Genomic DNA, 18916 nt, shown 5'->3' on the forward strand with positions numbered 1-18916 from the left:
TCTGTCTCTCTGTTCTTCTGTCTGTCTCTGACACTCATCTCTCTGATGGCTTGGTTTCTCTTATTTTCATTATCAACCTCTTCTTCCTTCTCCTCCTCTTCCTCCTCCTTTTTCTTCTGCTTTTTTTTTTCCATCTGACTTTGTTATCTCCCACTCTGTCATCTTTTCTCTGGATGTCCCTTTCCTGGTGTCTCCCCCACTCCCTACCCCCACCCCCCACAGGGTTGCTTTTTGTGACCAGCATTGATAGTTCAAACCATGACCAGATCGTGTATAAAACTTTGGATCCCGTTGACCGGCTCTCAAGACCAGCCGGAGACTTGGCCCTGAATAGCTACTTAGGTTTGTAAGCTTCCACATTCTGGGCTTGGGCGGGGGCTTGGCTCTGGCCTCCCCTTCTCTTTTCCTGCCCTGCAACTCATAACACACACTCAAGGAAACACACATGGGGTCCAAATTGTGTAGAAAAATCTGGGTATAGTAACCAAGCCTGGGGAGGCCCCAAGGGTAATGGTGAGCAAAACCTCTTTTGTGAGGAGGTCCAGGTGGGTGGGGGAGGACAGGGCTGAGTCTCTCCTGGGAAGATGACTCCTGATCTCCAGGGGGGACTTTCTTTGCGGGTGGACAGAGGGCTCACGCTGGAGAAAAGTCTAGTCTTGTTGGTAAGTCTCTCCACCTCTGCATCTTCCTGCAAAGGGGGAAACGAGGCTTGGGAGATCTTTGGGAGAAGGAAGCACTTCCTCACCGTCCCGTGTGTCACTCTTGTCCATGTGAAGACTTCCTCTCCTTGCTGGGGTGGGAGATGGGATAAGGAAGGTATATTGGATGGGGCAGGGTCCTGGTAGGGTATGAAGTTGGGGGGATTCTCCTCCAGGCCCGAGTTGGGCAGGGGCAGACCCTCTGGCCTATCTCCTGTCACTGTGTCCAGTTCCTGCCTGTCACTTGGGCATTTCTCCAGTGCCTTTCTGTCTCTCCCCGGAGCCTGACCTCATCACACTTCTTGTGCCAAATTCCAGTCTCTGGGCTAAGAGGGCATGGGAGGGCTGCCAGGTCCTGGAAGGGGAAGGAAGAATGGCTCAGCCATGGTGGTGATAGAACCCATGCTTTGGGTTCTAACCAGACTTGTTTGGGGGTAGGACAAGGGCCGGGGAGCTGTGGCTTTCCTGGCGTCTGAGCCTTGGAGAAACATTTACTGATAAGTGATCCCTCGTTTAGGTTTCTCCATTGACTCTGCGAAGGGTCTGGTGCGTGCAGAGGAGCTGAGCTTTGTTGCAGGGGCCCCCCGTGCCAACCACAAGGGTGCTGTGGTCATTCTGAGCAAGAACAGTGCCAGCCGCCTGGTGCCCGAGGTTGTGCTGTATGGGGAGCGTCTGACCTCTGGGTTTGGGTACTCATTGGCGGTGGCTGATCTCAACAATGATGGGTAAGAGGGCACAGGAATGGGGTCTGGGGGAGGCTGGGTCTGGGAGGGAGGAATCGCCTGAAAGACCCCACATTGACTACTTCCCTCTCTCCATAGCTGGCAAGACCTGATCGTGGGTGCCCCCTATTTCTTTGAGCGCCAAGAAGAGCTGGGAGGTGCCGTGTATGTGTACATGAACCAAGGAGGTCACTGGTCAGGGGTTTCCCCACTCCGGCTCTGTGGCTCCCCCGACTCCATGTTCGGGATCAGCTTGACTGTCCTGGGGGATCTCAACCAAGATGGCTTCCCAGGTGTGGCTGGGAGTAGAAAGGGCTCAGTGGAGGAGATGGAGAAAGGATGTGGAAGCTCCCCTTTCCCCCTCCCCCAGGTCATGGGTGGGGGAGGGCTTCAGAGGACTCAAGGAGAGAAGTGAACCTGAGCTGATGTGTGAATTTTACCATGCTTTTGGGTGTTGGGCAAGTTTAGTTAGCCTTTCTGAGTTAGTCCTATTTGGAGGAATGATTGAGGAGATTAAGATGTCTGGGACTTTGTAGCTGCTGCTGCTGCTTCTTCTTCTTCTTCTCCTTCTCCTTCTTCTTCTTCTTCTTCTTCTTCTTCTTCTTCTTCTTCTTTTGGGTCTGGTCATGGGGCCTGAACTCTGGGCCTGGGCTCTGTCCCTCAGCTCTTCAGCTCAAGGCTAGTACTCTACTACTTGAGCCACAGTGCCACTTCTGGCTTTTTTCTTTTTGCTTATGTGGTGCTGAGGAATTGAACCCAGGGCCTCATGCATGCAAGGCAAGCACTCTACCACTGAGCCACCTCAGTGTGTGGAGGTGTGGCCCAAGTGGTAGAGGCCCAGTCTTGAGGGGGGAAAAAAAGCTAAGCAAGAGCTGGAGCTGTTGAATTCAAGCTCCTCCCCCATACAAACCATATTAAACAGGGTTGAGTGAGGGAACTTGGGCCTGGGCCTTGCCTCCCATCTTCTCCAGCCAGTATGATGCCTCTCCCACACCCCACAGATATCGCGGTGGGAGCTCCCTTTGATGGGGATGGGAAAGTCTTTATCTACCATGGGAGCAGCCTGGGGGTTGTCACCAAACCTTCACAGGTAAAGGGGGCTCTGGTGTGTGTGTGTGTGTGTGTGTGTGTGTGTGTGTAATGATGGAATGAGCATATGTGGAAGGTAGGGAGGGAGGAGGCAGAGATATAGGGAGAAGGGGATTCTGGGAGAATGATGGCTGGTCCCCAGGTGCTGGAGGGAGAGTCCGTGGGCATCAAGACTTTAGGCTACTCCCTGTCGGGCGGCCTGGATGTGGATGGGAACCACTACCCGGACCTGCTGGTGGGCTCACTGGCAGACACTGCCATACTATTCAGGTAAACTCAAATCTTTCTCCCTCCCTGAGCCGCTAAGCCTCTCCCTGTAGCTTATCTGCGGCATGCTCCCAGCCTCCTGGCCTTCTGTTTCTTGCAAGGATTTCCCATGCTGTCCCTCCCCTGCCCCTACTCCCAGGGCCAGACCTGTCCTCCATGTTTCCCATGAAATCTTCGTGGCTCCACCGGCCATCGACCTAGAACAGCCCAACTGTGCTGGTGACCGCTTAGTCTGGTAAGATGGGGAAAGGATGGTGTCAGGGTTGCGCCCTTTTCCTTCTCTTTCTCTGGTGTGGGGCCAAGGGCTGGGCTTTGGAACAAGTGGGAAAGGTGTGGGGGCGGATTAGGGTCTTATTTGGCTCAGGAGCCTCCCTTTGCTCCCCACAGTGTAGACTTGAGGATCTGTTTTAGCTACATTGCAATGCCCAGCAGTTACAGCCCTATTGTGGGTGAGTGGAGGTTCTCTTCTGCTGTTTACCCTGTTGCATTTCCAGGATGGGTCATCCTGAGGTAGAGAGGAGGGCTCCATAGGAGCGGGGTCAGGTGAAATGGCTCCCCAGCTCACTGCCTCCTCTATTCTCCTTCCACGCCCAGCCCTGGATTATATGCTAGATGGGGACACAGACCGGAGGCTCCGGGGTCAGGTTCCTCGTGTGATCTTCCTGAGCCGTAGCCCTGATGACCCCAAGCACCAGGCCTCAGGCACTGTGTGGCTGAAGCACCAGCATGACCGAGTCTGCGGAGATGCCATGTTCCAGCTACAGGTGGACGCTGAGCTCTGGCTTTTGAGTGTTGTCACTGTGGGTCTTTTCCTTGATCCCCCTTAGCTGCTGCCTCCTCTGCCTCCACCAACTCCTCCTCCTCCTCCTCCTCCTCCTCCTCTTTCTTCTGTGTGTGTGTGTGTGTGTGTGTGTGTGTGTGTGTCTTGGGTCTTGAACTCAGGGCCTGGGTGCTGTCCTTTAGCATATTTTATTTTTGTTGGTCATAGGGCTTGAACTCAATGTCTGGGTGCTGTTCCTGAGCTCTTTTGTGCAAGGCTAGTGCTCTAGCATTTTGAGCCACAGCGCCACTCCCGATTTTCTGTTGGTCAACTGGAGCTGAGTTTCAAGGATGGGACAGGGAAGGTGGTTTAATGGTAGAGTGCTTGCCTTGCATGAGTGAGGCCCGGGGTTTGATTCCTAAGTACCACACAAGTGCCAAAAGTGGCACTGTGGCTCTAGTAATAGAATGCTAGCCTTGCTAAAGAGCTGAGGGACAGTGCTCAGGCCCAGAGTTCAGTCATGATTGACAAAAAAAAACCCCAAAAAGTCTCATGGACTTTCCTGCCCAGGTTGGATTTGAACTGAGATCTTCAATCTCAGCCTCCCGAGTAGCTAGGATTATAGGTGTGAGACACGGGTGCCCGGCTTCCCTTAGCATTTTTGTTCAATTCTGGTGCTTAACTACTTAAGCCATAACTCCATTTCTGGCTTTTTGTTTGTTAATTGGAGATAAGAGACCTAGAGATTTTCCTGCCTGTGCTGGCTTTGAACTGTGACCCTCCAATCTCAGCCTCCTTGATTTTTTTTTTTTTTTTGGTTCCGTCGTGGGCCTGAACTCTGGGCCTGGGCGCTGTCCCTCAGCTCTTCAGCTCAAGGCTAGCACTCTATCACTTGAGCCACAGCGCCACTTCCGGCTTTTTTCCTTTTTGTTTATGTGGTGCTGGGGAATCGAACCCAGCTCAGCCTCCTTGAGTAGTTAGGCGTGAACCGCTGGCACCTGGCTTCTTAGCTGCTTCCTTACTGATACACTGGCTCCTTGTTCTAAGATAGATGCTGGGAGCCTTTCTTCTAGGTCTTCTGTCCACACTGCTGCTTGTAGTAATCTGTTCAGCTTTGCACTCCACAGAGGTAGGGAATCTAGGCTTCAGAGCTATAAATCCAGAGTCTCCTTCCTTCCTTATACTCTGCTCTCTTCATTTTCTTTCTTTCTCTCTCTCTCTTTCTTTCTTTCCCTTCCTTCCTTCCTTCCTTCCTTCCTTCCTTCCTTCCTTCCTTCCTTCCTTCCTTCCTTCCTTCCTTCCTTTCTTTCTTTCTCTCTTTCTTTCTTTCTTTCTTTCTTTCCTTCCCCCCTCTCCCTTTCTTCCTTCCTTTCTTTCTCTCTCTCTCTTTCTTTCTTTCTTTCTCTGTCTCTGTCTCTTTCTTTTTTCTTTTTCTTTTTTGTCAGTCATGGGGCGGGCTTGAACTCTGGGCCTAGGTGCTGTCCCTGAGCTCTTCAGCTCAAGGCGAGCACTCTTACCACTTGAGCCACAGCGCCACTTCTGGTTTTCAGGTGGTTAATTGGAAATAAGAGTCTCATGGACTTTCCTGCCCAGGCTGGTTTTGAACCACGATCCTTAGATTTCAGGTTCCTGAGTAGCTAAGGTTACAGGTGTGAGCCACCGACACCTGGCTCTTCTTAATTTTCTAGCTTGGTTCCCCACCTCTGTCCTTCCTCTCCCTAAGTTTCATTGTCTGTCCTGGGTCTGGCTGTCCTGGGCTCCAGGGAGGAACAATCTTTCCTTTGCAGGAGAATGTCAAAGACAAACTTCGAGCCATTGTGGTGACCTTGTCCTACAGTCTCCAGACCCCTCGGCTCCGTCAACAGACTCCTGGCCAAGAGTTGTTCCCAGTGGCACCTATCCTCAATGCCTACCAGCCTAGCACCCAGCGAGTGGAGGTGAGTGTGGACAAAGCAGCCAGGAGGGAGCTAGGATTACAGTCAGAAGCCACCAGTGCCTGGCTTAGTTCTATACATCTCTAGGTATTCTAACAAGTAGACCCCCAAATGTAAAATGGCCCATATAACCCATGCTCCCAGTTCAAGGGATAGTATTTATTTGCTCCCTGTCATCATTCAGCATCCCAGGCTGCAGGGGGGAGGGAGGGGGAGAGAACGGGCTGTCATTTTCAAATCTGGCCGCCAAGGTCCTTCAGTCACCTTCCTCCCATTTAGCTGGAAAGGAAACATCAAGTTCTCTCTATAGCTCTCACAGCCAGCCCAGAGCAGTGCCCTTTACTGCTGCTACTCAGTGTCAATGTGGAATCTAGAACATGCAGTTAAGGCGGGGGAAATGTGGGCTGACTGTGGACTAGCCTGTTAGTGTCTGTCTGTCTCTGTTTCTGTCTGTCTCATTTATCTATCATCTGTCTCTTTTCTGTCTCTGTTCTCTCATCTCTTTCTCTCTGTCTCTGATTTCTGCCTTTTTCTGTCTCTGTCTCTTTCTATCTTTGGGACTGGGGTTTGCACTCAAGTCTTTGCCCTTGGTAGGCAGGTGCTCTACCACTTGAACCATGCCCCATTGCAGCTTTAGCTGGCTAGTCTCTACTACAGCATGGCTATACTCCCATCATTTTACAGCTCAGAGTGGTTCAGTGAGCAGCCCTGGAGCATACAGAAGATCTACAGTTGTTTAATCCCAAGATATTCTATAACTCCTTTCTATGTCTTGGGGACACATTCAACCCCTGCCTCACCTCCTAGGAATGACCTTCTCTTCAAATCTCTGCCTAGATCCACTTTCTGAAACAAGGCTGTGGTGAAGACAAGATCTGTCAGAGCAACCTGCAGCTGGTTCAGGCTCGCTTCTGTACCCGGGTCAGCGACACAGAGTTCCAGCCCCTGCCCATGTAAGAAGGGTGGGAAGCAGATGGTAGGGAGAGGGGAGGGCAAGAAGTCAAGGAGTGGGGGGCAGCTCCTTCGGGAGGACCAGGCAGAGGGAGAGTCTGAGCCTGCAGAGGAAAAAGGCTAGAGAAAACCTTGAGAGGAGGGGCAGGGCTGGGGCTATAGGGTTACTTGGCAGGGAATGACAATCCTTCACAGATTTACTTACATCTCATGGCTTAGTCTTCACAAGTCTGTGAGCTAGGAGTTTTTAGTCCCCCCACCGACTTTTTCTTTCTATGCCAGTACTGGGGCTCGAACACAGGACCTCATATTCTCATTTAGCTAATTAATTGGAGATAAGAGTCTCTTGGATTTGTACATTTGTCTGTCTGGGATGGCTTCAAACTGGGATCTTTAGATCTCACATCCCCTGTGTAGCTAGGATTACAGGTGTGAGCAACCGGTGCCCATCTTTTTAGTCCCTTTTTATGGACGGAGAACTGAGGCCTACAGACATTGAATTATTTGCCCTAAATGGTCTAATTGGCATGAGAAGAGAGGTCTCTTGATTCTCATTTGTGTCTATAGAAACCTGGTTTGGGCTGGTGTGTGGTTTTTCAGTACCTGGCTTTGGGGTGAGGGCTGAGAGAGAAAACCAGGGGAAGGCTTCAGATCTTAAGGTGAGTGTGTGTGTGTGGGTCTGTCCAACCCTCCAGGGATGTAGATGGGACAACAGCCCTGTTTGCATTGAGTGGACAGCCCGTTATCGGCATGGAGCTGATGGTCACCAACCTGCCCTCGAACCCAGCCCAGCCCCAGGCTGATGGGGATGATGCTCATGAAGCCCAACTCCTGATCACCCTCCCTTCCTCACTGCACTACTCAGGAGTCCGAGCCCTGAACTCCGCGGTGAGGACCTGGGGCCGAGGTGGGTGGGTGCTTGAAGGGCTCTGGTAATCCCAACTGACCTGTCTTCCTCTCTCTACACTAGGAGAAGCCACTCTGCCTGTCCAATGAGAATGCCTCCCAAGTCGAGTGTGAGCTGGGGAACCCAATGAAGAGAGGCGCCCAGGTTGGCACATTTGCACTTCACCCTGTCTGAGTGACCCCTTCCTTAAGCCTGGCCCCTCCTCTGACTCTGTCTTTCCACACTGGTCTAGGTCACCTTCTACCTCATCCTCGGCACCTCTGGGATCACCATTGAGACCTCAGAGCTGGAGGTGGAGCTGCAGTTGGCCACGTGAGTCTGGCAGGGAAGAATAAGGGGAGAGTTGGAAATGAGTGTGTGTGTGTGTGTGTGTGCCTGTGCCCGCTGACCCTACACACCCCTGTCCACATGCCAGGATCAGCGAGCAGGAGCTGCATCCGGTCTTCGCTCGAGCCCACGTCTTCATTGAGCTGCCGCTGTCCATTGCAGGGTAAGCCCTGCTGCGCGGGCACTTCATCTGGAGGATGCAGTTGGGGAGAGGAGGATGAGGGGGGTGGTACTGCCATTCCCAAACTCTGGCCTGGGTTCTACCTCACCCGCCATTACCCTGTGGACTCCATCCAGCCAGACCCCAGTCCTCATCAGCCCCTGTTTTGACACCTCCACTCCAGGGTGGTCACACCCCAGCAACTCTTCTTCTCTGGTGTGGTGAAGGGTGAGAGTGCCATGCGGTCTGAGCGGGATGTGGGCAGCAAGGTCAAATATGAGGTTACGGTAAGTGTCTGAGTGTATATGCCTCTCTTCTTCTTCCTCTTCCTTCTTCTCTTTTTCTTTCTTCGTTTGTGCTGGTACAGGGACTTGAACTCAGGGCTAGCCCTCTACCACTGAGCCACAGCTCCATATCCAGCTTTTTGGTGCCTAATTGGAGATGAGAGTCTCATGGACTTTCCTGCTCAGGCTGGTTTCAAACTGGAATCCTCAGATCTCAGCCTCCTGAGTAGCTAGGATGACAGGCATGAACCACCGACCATTAGTGCTTCTTCTTGGCATAAGGGACAGGCTGTGAAATGTCCCAAGGCTGGGGCTCTTCTCTCTGTGGCATCAGGGTGGTCCAGTGAATCTGTGGTCTCTGCCCTCACCTGGACCTGGCTGTGGGCTTGGTATTTTGACCCACCACCTTTCCTGCTGGTGTGAGAAGTGGAAGTTGGATAAGCTCAGAGGAACTTCTCTACTGTGGCCTTAGCAGAGGGATATTGCCGGGTTTGCCTGGGTTTGGTGGAGGGAGAAAAATCATGCCTGGTCTGTCCTACATCCTGCATCTTTGTTGACACTATGCTTGCTGAGGCCCTTCCCCTCAGCCTTATCCCCTCCAATCTCCGTGGCTTAGGGTCTGCCCAGAATTGGAGCTTCCTCCCTTCATACCAGCTTGTGCCCACAGGTCTCCAACCAAGGCCAATCCCTCAACACGCTGGGTGCTGCCTTCCTCAACATCATGTGGCCTCACGAGATTGCCAACGGGAAGTGGCTGCTGTATCCCATGCGGGTGGAGCTGGAGGGAGGGCAGAGGCTGGGGCAGAAAGCGCTCTGCTCCCCCAGGCCCAACATCCTTCACCTGGTGAGGCTTAGGCAGGGCGGGCAGGGCTAGACTTCAGGAAGGAAGCCATGGGGGTGGGGAGAGTGGATGTGGGTGGTGGGAAGGGGATAGGGCCTCAGTATTGCTGCATTTGGGGGACGGGGTTTTCACAGGTCCCTTCTTCCTCATATCCAGGATGTGGATAGCAGGGAGAGGAGGCGGCGGGAGTTAGAGCCGCCAGGGCAGCAGGAGCCTCAGGAGCAGCTAGAGCCTAGCACATCCTGGTGGCCAGTGTCCTCTGCTGGGAAGAAGAAAAACATCACCCTGGTAAGGGCAGCACCAGTGTGGTGAGCCACAGCGGGTGTGGCGTGGTGGGTAGAGGCTGTGGTGGGGGTATGGAGCCTCAGGGGGGTAGGTATTCAGGGAGGGAGATGGTGGCTTGTAAAATCATAGAGTGGCCAAATGCCTGGACAGGATCATTGCTGCAGAACTGGAGGGAAGGGGCAGCCCTTCCCTGTGCCTCCCGGCTCCAAGTACCTGCTCCAGAGCCAGGGCAGCTACCTGTTCTCATCACATTTACATACAGTGCCACATCTGGTAAGAGATGGGGTGGAGCGAACCATTGCTGAGATCTGTTCATTGTTCTTACGAACTTAGTGACAGGAACATCTGCTTGATTTGTACGCAGTCAAAACATCTAGTTTTTGTCTTCTCCTGTGAGTGTGTGTGTGTGTGTGTGTGTCTATGTGTGTGTGTATTGGTACTGGGGTTTGAACTCAGGGCCTCCAGCTCTCATTGGACAAGGAAAATGGCAGAGCTGGGCTGGCTCAGCAGCGTGGGGCCGAGAGGCTCAGAGCTCTGTCTGTCCTTGCCATCAGGACTGTACCCGGGGCACGGCCAACTGTGTGGTGTTCAGCTGCCCACTCTATAGCTTCGACCGAGCGGCAGTGCTGCATGTGTGGGGCCGCCTGTGGAACAGTACCTTTCTGGAGGTGAGGGCACCGCTGGGGCTCCGTCCTGAATGTCTTCTTCTAGAAGATCGCCACCAGGACTCACGTCTACCTCTCTCTAGTCTAAAGGAGGCACTGTTCCATTTATGATCAGACCCGGGTGGGGGGGGGAGGGGAGGGGAAATGGAGCATTTAAGAGGAGGGTCTCCTTCTCTGCCCTGTCAGGAATACTCAACTGTGAAGTCCCTTGAAGTGATTGTTCGAGCCAACATCACCGTGAAATCCTCCATCAAGAACTTGGTGCTCAGAGATGCTTCTACAGTGGTGAGCAGCAGGCTGAGATGGATGGGCGGGGGACTCTCTTCCCTCCTTCTCCCCTCCCTAGCTCTCACCCCATTAACCCCTTGCTCCGCAGATCCCAGTGATGGTGTACTTGGACCCCATGGCTGTGGTAGCAGAAGGAGTCCCCTGGTGGATCATCCTCCTGGCCGTGCTGGCTGGGCTGCTGGTACTGGCACTGTTGGTGCTGCTGCTGTGGAAGGTGATTAGAAGGAGAGGTGGTGAGGTGCTGGAAGTTGGGCCAGATGCTCAGCCTCCCATATTGAGGTTCCCTCACTCACCCACACACTCACGTTCCATGGCTTTACACTGCGTACTTTTCCCAGCATGCACCAGGAGCTCCATCGTACCTGGGCATTTCAAAGAGGATTCAGATCCGAATGTTGACCTTAGGAAATTTATAGTCTAGTGGGATGGTGAGCTTTGTAGTCAAAGCAGAAGGTATCGAGTTCAGATCATGGGCATGAGTTCAGAGGAAGAAAGGCTTGAGTTCAGAGGAGCCGTGGCTTAAAAATGAACCAGGGTTCAAAAAGAAGGGTCTTCTGCCCTATTTCCTTGGGAGGAGTCGACTGTGAAGTCCTTAGAAATGACTGCTCAATGCGCTGGGAACGTGGCCTAGTGACAGAGTGCTAGCCTACGATGTATGAAGCCCTGGGTTCCATTCCGCAGTACCATATAGACAGAAAAAGCTGAAAGTGGTGCTATGTGGTAGCCTTGAGCAAAAGAAGCTCAGAGACAGTGCCCAGACCCTGAATTCAAGTCCCCAAACTGGCAAAAAGAAAAGAAAAGAAAAGAAATGATTGCTTCCGTGGGAGCCCTGGGTAATGTCTGCGGGTGGATAGGATGGGTGGGTATGGCCTGCGTCTTCCAGAATGACCATGGTAGGAAAGTCAGGGTGGCAGGAAAGGGTGGCTTGCTTTCAGCAGAATGTGGCAGTGAAGGAAAGAAATCTGTGGCCAGGGCCTCCATCTATGGTAAAGTAACTCCAGGGAAGTGCCTGAAAGACACTCTAAGCGCCACATGAAATCACTGTCATCTGCCAAGAGCTGTCATGGACTGCTGGCACCATCTGGAACTCAACCTACAAGCACATACACGTACATGTCAGTGGAGGAAGGGCTGGTCCTCCCGAGACTACACGTCCATACAGAACCATCAGTGTCCCAAGGCCTGTGGAGAGCTTTCCTGCCACGTGTTCCTTCAGACCAGTCACGGCGCCGAGCACCCCCCCCCCCTCCCGCCGGGCCAGTGAGTGCCATCAGAGGACCTGCCTCTGGAGTGGCACCCAAGCTGTTGGGAATGTGTCCATTCTTAGAGGAGCTGTTTGAGTTCAGGAAGCTGGCCCAGGGTGCTTGCCTTTCTGCCACCAGCAGAGGAAAAGGATCCTCTTTCCTCAGTTTCCCACATCATCCGCCTCTTTCCCTCCTTTCTCCCTCCACATCCCAGTGTGGCTTCTTCCAACGGAGCAGTCAGAGTTCAGCTATTCCCACCAACTATCACCGAGCCCATCTGGCCGTGCAGCCTTCGGCCATGGAAGTTGGGGGCCCAGGGACTGTGGGGTAACTGTTGTGTGTGTGTGCATGTATGTATGTACGTGAGTGGCAGTAAGTTCAGATGCCAGCATTCAGGGGTTCAGGAAGGGAAGGATGCAGGGTGAAGAGGTACGTGTCTGCATGAGGGCCAAGGGAGTCCTAGCGGCCAGGGTAAGAAGTTATCAGTGGGGTGAGATGATCAGGATGAGCAAACAGAGCTGAGGGGCTCTACAAAGGGAGGGAGGCTCGAGGAGTGTGGGCATGTGGTCATGTGGGATGGTTCCTTGCATGTCTTTTTACAGGCATGAGTGTACAGATATGAGTGTGTAAGGTGATGCTCTGTAGCCTGAGCATGGAGGAGTCTTGACAGTTCTGAGTGTGAGGATGCATTATCATCTTGGTGTATTGGCTCAGCATGGCCATGATTCTGGGTGGAATCCTGAGCAAGATGGCACTCAGCATACAAATAGTGGCTGTTTATGGGGCTTGAGGTCTCTGAAGAAACTAGCTGGGTACCAGTGGCTCACACTTATATTCCTGGCTACTCAGGAAGCTGAGATCTGAGGATCATCATTTGAAACCAGCCTAGGCAGGAAGGTCTGTGATACTTTTTTTTTGGATCATTTGGCTTGAACTTGGGGCCTGGGCACTGTCCCTGAGCTCCTTTTGCTCAAGGCTAAAACTCTACTACTCTGAGCCACTGCTCCATTTCCTGTTTTCTGGTAGTTAATTGGAGATAAGAGTCTCACGGACTTTCATGCCTGGGCTGATTTTGACCTGCAATCCTCAGATCTCAGCCTCTTTAGTAGCTAGGATTATAGGTGTGAACTACCAGTACCCGGCTTGTGAGACTCTTATCTACAGGTAACCACTAAAAGCCAGAAGTGAAGCTGTGGCTCAAGTGGTAGAGTGCTAACCTTGAGTAAAAAAGCTCAGGGACAGGCCCTTAGTTCAAGCCCCAGAACCAGTACAAAATAAATAAAAGAAGCTTGGGTGGATGGAAGGAAACCTTTGGAGTCAGAGGTCTTGATGCTCTGGCTTCCAGCCTGCCTTTCAGTGGCTATGGAAGATTTCCTCAGTCTGGTACCAGGAGTTTCTCTCACTGTGAATGAACATCTGGGGCCCTGGGGGCTGCCCACTGGGAGCAAGAGCAGGTTCTGTGTTGTACTGCTATTTGCTCCAGGGCCCACAGCCCTGCGAACTCTCCATGGGCCTGGTTTGGTGTCTGTACAGATGGGATTCTTCAAGCGGGCGAAGCACCCCGAGGCTACCGTGCCCCAGTACCACGCAGTGAAGATCCCTCGGGAAGATCGACAGCAGTTCAAGGAGGAGAAGACGGGCACCATCCTGAGAAGCAGCTGGGGCAGTCCCCGCAGGGAGGGTCCTGACACACACCCCATCTTGCCTACCGATGGACAGTCTGAACTGGGCCCTAATGGACATCCCGTGCCAGCCACCGCCTAGCTTCCTTTGACCCATGCTGGCCAGAGGTTTCCTTTACCCCTTCTCAAGTGGCTCCCCAGAATGAAGAAGGTGGAGGGGATTGCTGGGGTGGTAACAGGACTCGGCAGGGCCTGCTTCCTCAAGGGGTGCAGACCTCTCCCACCCAGGAGAACCATCCCTCCCCTTTAGAATGCTATGGAACAAGAGGGGGGTCAGTCAGGGGAGGACCGTGGACAGGGCAGGAAGGGGAAGGAGGCCCTGATAGAAGGTGGGAAGAGGGGATCCCAGTCTTCCCTCTTCCATTCACCCCGACCTCTCTCTCTTCCCATTACCCTAGTAACCTGTCTCCCCCAAAGTGCCTTAGCCAGAGGGTCAGGGAGGAGATTGTGTTGTGGACTCAGGGGCTCCTTCCTTCCAATTTCCCCTCTCCTCTCACCTTAGTTTGCCGCATTAGTCTAGTTGGTTTTGTTTATTTATTAAAAAAAATTGGAAGAAAAAAAATAGCCCTCTGGCTTCTTTATTGTGTAATAGTCCTTCACCCTCTGGTACCCTGGCATCTTAGGACAAAGGTGGTGGGGGGTGAGGTAGGCTCATGTGGCCTAGGATCCATGTATCATGACTTTTGGGACCAGTTCCCTGGGGCAATGACTTCGGGGGCCAGTTCCAAGGGGTATGTGGGTATAACTTCAGGAGGTGGGCAGGAGAAACTGTTCTGTGGGGTGTGGAAAAGGGATGGGGAAGTGGGTGGGCAAAATTCAAGAATTTGCAATTGAGAGTTTGGCCAGGTGAGGCTGGGTTTTAGAGGCTTCCACCTGTAATCCTAGATGTGTAGGGTGCTGAGATCGGAGGATCATGGTTCAAAGCCTGTCCAGGCAGGAAAGTCTAGGACACTTATCTCCAATAAATTTCCAAAAAGTCAGAAATAGAGCTGTGGTGGCTCAAGTGGTAGAGCACCAGACTTGAGCAAGACGGTTTAGGATCAACACTGAGGCTCTGAGTTCAAGCCTAGGATTCTCTCTCTCTCTCTCTCTCTCTCTCTCTCTCTCTCTCTCACACACACACACACACACATGAGTTTGATAGGGTGTAAAGATTGCCTCCCTTTGGGCAGGGTGGGTTGGGAGGGGGGGTAGGGAGGAAATAGGGAATGGTGAAGGGAAGCGTTTCTCATTCCTTTCTAGATCTCTTTCTTTTTCTTTCTTTGGGGGCAGGGGGCAGGTCAGTCATGAGGCTTGAACTCTGGGCCTGGGCGCTGTCCCTCAGCTCTTTAGCTCAAGGCTAGCACTCTACCATTTGAGCCACAGTGCCACTTCTGGCTTTTTCTGCTTATATGGTGCTGAGAAATTGAACCCAGGGCCTCATGCATGTGAGGCAAGCACTCTACCACTGAGCCACCTTCCCAGCCCCAAGATCTCTTTCTTTAAAATAAAAAAAAAATGCTATTATAAAGGTGACATAGAGAGGGCTTACGGTATTCTAGATTTCTTTCAGTAGAAGATAGTCTTGGCTGGTGACGGGAGGCTGGGGAGGGAATGAATGGCTGTCGTGAGGGTTTGAGGAAAAGCTTATTTGATCGCCTTTCCCATGATGTGAGGCCCAACAGGTAACCATTTGAGGGGAGGAGGCTGCCATTCCATTTGGACTTCAGTGAACCGCGCATTCTCAAGGTCCTTCCATGTCTCTCTGGTGAGGCGACAGCCATTCCCGATATGTTTCCAGGTAGGCTCCAAAACTTGCTGCCACTTGTGGGCCCAGGTTCCACGAGGCTCAGCCACGTGCTCCCAGAACAGCAGCAACCCTCCCTGGGAAGAAGGGGAGAGGCAGTGTGATTGCGTTGCTCTGCTGGGCTCCTAACCTCCCCTCCTTCCTTCTCACCAAGCCTGTCCAACATCTTGGTGAAGTGGGAGCAGCTGATCTGAGAATTGATAGAACAAACTGTCCTGTTTGGGGTGTTTGCTGCACCTCCTTTGGTTGGGCGCCAGTGGTCCAAGCCTGTAAGTCTAGCTACTCAAGAGGATCTGAGGATCATGGTTCAAAGCCATCCCTGGCAGGAAACTCTGTGAGACTCTTTTTTTGCTTTGCTTTTGTTGGTCGTGGGGCCTGAACTCTGGGTCTGGGCGCTGTCCCTCAGCTCTTCAGCTCAAGGCTAGCGCTCTACCATTTGAGCCACAGCGCCACTTCTGGTTTTTTCTGCTTATGTGGTGCTGAGGAATCGAACCCAGGGCCTCATGCATGTAAGGCAAGAGCTGTACCACTGAGCCACCTTCCCAGCTCCTCTATGAGACTTTTTTTTTTTTTTTGTCGGTCATGGGGCTTGAACTCTGGGCTTGGGCGCTGTCCCTGCGCTCTTCAGCTCAAGGCAAGCGCCCTACCGCTTAAGCCAATGTGCCACTTCCGGTTTTCTAGTGTTTTTTATTGGAGATAAGAGTCTCACAGACTTTCCTGCCCGGGCTGGCTTTGAACCGCCATCCTCAGAACTCAGCCTCCTGAGTAGCTAGGATTATAGGCAGGAGTCACTGGGGCTCAGCTTCTGTGAGACTCTTATCTCCAATTAACCACCAGAAAACTGGAAGTGGTGCTCTGGCTCATAGTGATAGAGCACAAGCCTTGAGTTAAAAACAAACAAACAAAACTGGAGGACATGCCTAGGCCACGTTTAAGCCTCGTGATTGACAAAAAACCAAACCAAACCAAAACAACAACCAACCAACCAATCAACCAACACAAGGACAACAACAAAAACCATCTAGCAACTACTGAGAGAGGGGATGGCTGGGAAATTTTAATTTTAATTTAATTACTTTTTAATTTTAATTTTTTGTGCCAGTCCTGGGGCTTAAACTCAGGGCCTGGGCACTGTACCTGAGTTTCTTTTGCTCAAGGCTAGCACTTCTATGAGCCACAGCACCATTTCCTGCTTTTTGTGTGTGTGTATGTGGTACTGAGGAATTGAACCCAGGGCTTCATGCCTGTTAGGCAAGCACTCTACCACTAAGCCACATTTGCAACTTTTTTTTTTTTTTTTTTTTTGGGGTCCGGTCGCGGGGCCTGAACTCTGGGCCTGGGCACTGTCCCTCAGCTCTTCAGCTCAAGGCTAGCGCTCTACCACTTGAGCCACAGCGCCACTTCCAGCTTTTTTTTTTTTCTTTTTGCTTATGTGGTGCTGAGGAATCGAACCCAGGGCCTCAGGCATGCAAGGCAAGCGCTTTACCACTGAGCCAGCTTCCCAGCCCACATTTGCAACTCTTAATTTATTTTTACTAAGACTGGGGTTTGAACTCAGGGCATGGGTGCTGTCCCTGACTGAGCATCTTTTTTTTTTTTGGGGGGTCTGGTCATGGGGCCTGAACTCTGGGCCTGGGCGCTGTCCCTCAGCTCTTCAGCTCAAGGCTAGCGCTCTACCACTTAAGCCACAGCACCACTTTCGGCTTTTTTTTTTTTTTTTTTCTTTTTGCTTATGTGGTGCTGAGGAATCAAACCCAGGGCCTCTGGCATGCAAGGCATGTGCTCTACCACTGAGCCACCTTCCCAGCCCCTGACTGAGCATCTTTTGCTTAAGGCTAGTGCTCTACCATTTGAGCTGAAGCACACTTTTGGCAATTTCTGCTATAGTTTACTGGAGATAAGAGTCTCACCAACTCTAGGAACACCTTGACTTTTCTCCCATCCCCTCTGCACCCTGCTTAGTCCTTCTCTTCTCTTCTCTTTTCTTCTCCTTCCTTCCTTCCTTCCTTCCTTCCTTCCTTCCTTCCTTCCTTCCTTCCTTCCTTCCTTCCTTCCTTCCTTCCTTCCTTCTTCCTTCCTTCCTTCCTTCCTTCCTTCCTTCCTTCCTTCCTTTCTTCCTTCCTCCCTCCCTTTCTTTTCTTTCTTTTGCCATTAATGGGGCTTGAACTCAAGGTCTGGGCACTCTCCTTTAGCTTTTTTGCTCTATCATTTAAGCCACAGTTCCGCTTCCGGCTTTTTGATGGTTAATTGGAGATAAGAGTCTTTTCAACTTGTTTCCCCAGGCTAGTTTTGAACTGTGATCCTCAGATCTCCATCTCCAGAGTAGTGAGATTACAGGCCTGAGCCACCACTACTCAGCTTGCTTAGTCCTCTAGAGCTCAATTTAAATATCTTTTAATTTTTTCTTTTGGTGGCACTACTGGAGTTTGAACTCATGGCCTCAGGCTTGTAGACAAATGCTCTTACTGAGCCATTCCCCTGGCCCTCGGATCTCAAGTCAACTTAATTTCCTTAAGTGTCCTTCCCAGTTTCCCTACTCCAGCATTAGGTGATGTTTCTGTGTGTTTCCCCAGGATCTGGGTATGGCTAAGCACAAACAGGCAGGTAGACATTGTGGGAGTCTAATGTGCTAACTTCCCTGTCGAGTGGGGAGTGGGAAGCCCTGAACTTTGGGGTGGCCAATGCCAGGTTTGTCTACTTTAGGCCTGTACCCTCCCCTCTCCCCCCTGCCACTTACCGGCCTTAGAACTCTCTGGACTTCTTGCAGGACTTTCTTTGGGTTCTGCACAGAGCACAGGACTAGTGTGCAGACCACTACATCCATGGAGTCATCGGCCAGCTGTTTCATGTCCTCTCCATAAGCCACGACGAACTGCTCATACTGGAGGTGCCTGTTCTCCGCCATGCTCTTTGCCAGGAACTTCTTGAAGTTGGGGTTGGGATCTAGGCAGGTGACCTTGCAGCCAGGTGGGTAGAACTGGAAGTTGGCACCTGTACCACAGCCCAGCTCCAACAGGGTTACTTTCCCAGAGGTTTCCATAAGTCTCTTTATCTGGTGGAAGAACTCCCGTTTCTTGCTCTCCATCCTGCGATTAGTACTGGCAGCCAGCTTGACCATCAGGTAGGGGAAGTAAGTTTCACATAGGTGCTGCCAGAAGCCCAGCAGGGCCATGAGGTGTAGGGGCAGGGTCAGGAGCAGCACCAGCAGCTGCAGGAGTCGGATCACAATGTCCATGGCACTAGCTCTGGTTAGTGATTCCTTTGGGCACTGGCTTTTTGCCTCCGTGTAGTCTCTGTAAATGCCTGTCTCCACTCCTCCTATGACAGGACTTTGCTCCTTGACCCGTATGCAGCAATCTTCTTTATGGGGCAGTGTGTGTATATTCCCTGCTGTAGTCACAGAGCCTACAGTCCCATGGGTTGTTCGATTTGTCTTATGTGGGGTTGAAGGGCCGGGGGGTACCTGGGCTCCTGCCTTGTGGAGCCCTGGCTGCACCGAAGAGGGTGGGATGTGCTGACTCACTTCAGAAGGGAGTGCTCGAAAGAGGCCAGGGGGTATGGTTCAATCTCATGGGGGTCAAAGACTGGGTCAGAGCTGACTCATGCATGGGACAAGCTGTTGTACTCTGCCCACAGGTTTGCTCAGGTTGTGCAAGCTGGAAATTCTGGTTGGGTGTCTCTGCCACACCTCCCCAGGGCGGGTGTCCAAGGGTGGGGTTTGGGAAACTGTAACCTGCCTCTCATCCAGATGTAGGCCAAATATGAAATGTCCAGGGTTAGGCCTGATTGGTCATGGGGAGGGAGATTCCAGTGGTCAAAAGAACGATACTGGGGCCGGGGGCTGTAGCTCAGTGGTAGACTTGCTTGCTTACCATGGGCAAGGCCTTGGGTTCCACCCCCAGCACTAGAGGAAAAATGAAAGGCACCAGACTGATGTTTGGTTATTAAATTCAAGGCCTTGAGCATAGAGTGGTAGGCATGTGTGTAATCCCAGCACTAGGATTGCAAATTTTAAGCCAGTCTGGG

At 52.1% G+C, this 18916-nt stretch overlaps 2 protein-coding genes across 2 annotated transcripts; one reads left to right on the plus strand and one right to left on the minus strand.

Annotated features, from left to right (window-relative positions):
• Positions 1–144: 144 nt before the first annotated feature.
• LOC122124386 (integrin alpha-7) lies at positions 145–14040 on the plus strand. Its single transcript, XM_042699134.1, has 21 exons — positions 145–342; positions 1216–1423; positions 1520–1713; positions 2422–2510; positions 2652–2779; positions 2916–3011; positions 3164–3225; positions 3371–3540; positions 5324–5473; positions 6308–6423; positions 7117–7309; positions 7392–7472; positions 7561–7640; positions 7744–7818; positions 8000–8102; positions 8767–8943; positions 9097–9228; positions 9780–9893; positions 10077–10175; positions 10267–10392; positions 12956–14040. The coding sequence occupies exons 1-21, from the start codon at positions 174–176 to the stop codon at positions 13184–13186; spliced, it is 2793 nt and encodes a 930-aa protein (XP_042555068.1). The 5' UTR covers positions 145–173; the 3' UTR covers positions 13187–14040.
• Positions 14041–14623: 583 nt separating this feature from the next.
• Positions 14624–18391, minus strand: Mettl7b (methyltransferase like 7B). Its single transcript, XM_042698918.1, has 2 exons — positions 17628–18391; positions 14624–14967 (listed from the first exon to the last, which is right to left on the minus strand). The coding sequence occupies exons 1-2, from the start codon at positions 18123–18125 to the stop codon at positions 14731–14733; spliced, it is 735 nt and encodes a 244-aa protein (XP_042554852.1). The 5' UTR covers positions 18126–18391; the 3' UTR covers positions 14624–14730.
• Between the last annotated feature and the right edge of the window lie 525 nt (positions 18392–18916).

Source organism: Dipodomys spectabilis, unplaced genomic scaffold (genome assembly GCF_019054845.1).
Source record: "Dipodomys spectabilis isolate Male_0828 unplaced genomic scaffold, ASM1905484v1 ptg000234l, whole genome shotgun sequence".
Taxonomy (NCBI): domain Eukaryota; kingdom Metazoa; phylum Chordata; class Mammalia; order Rodentia; family Heteromyidae; genus Dipodomys; species Dipodomys spectabilis.

What these genes read in the sequence shown, in the direction of transcription:
- LOC122124386 (XM_042699134.1), top strand. Translation starts at nt 174, where the DNA reads ATGTCCCTTTCCTGGTGTCTCCCCCACTCCCTACCCCCACCCCCCACA. An exon ending in GGCCCTGAATAGCTACTTAG is followed by an intron (nt 343 to 1,215) that starts GTTTGTAAGCTT and finishes TCCCTCGTTTAG; the next exon opens with GTTTCTCCATTGACTCTGCG. An exon ending in TCCGAGCCCTGAACTCCGCG is followed by an intron (nt 7,310 to 7,391) that starts GTGAGGACCTGG and finishes TCTCTACACTAG; the next exon opens with GAGAAGCCACTCTGCCTGTC.
- Mettl7b (XM_042698918.1), bottom strand. Translation starts at nt 18,125, where the DNA reads ATGGACATTGTGATCCGACTCCTGCAGCTGCTGGTGCTGCTCCTGACC. An exon ending in TCCAGAGAGTTCTAAGGCCG is followed by an intron (nt 14,968 to 17,627) that starts GTAAGTGGCAGG and finishes CCTTCTTCCCAG; the next exon opens with GGAGGGTTGCTGCTGTTCTG.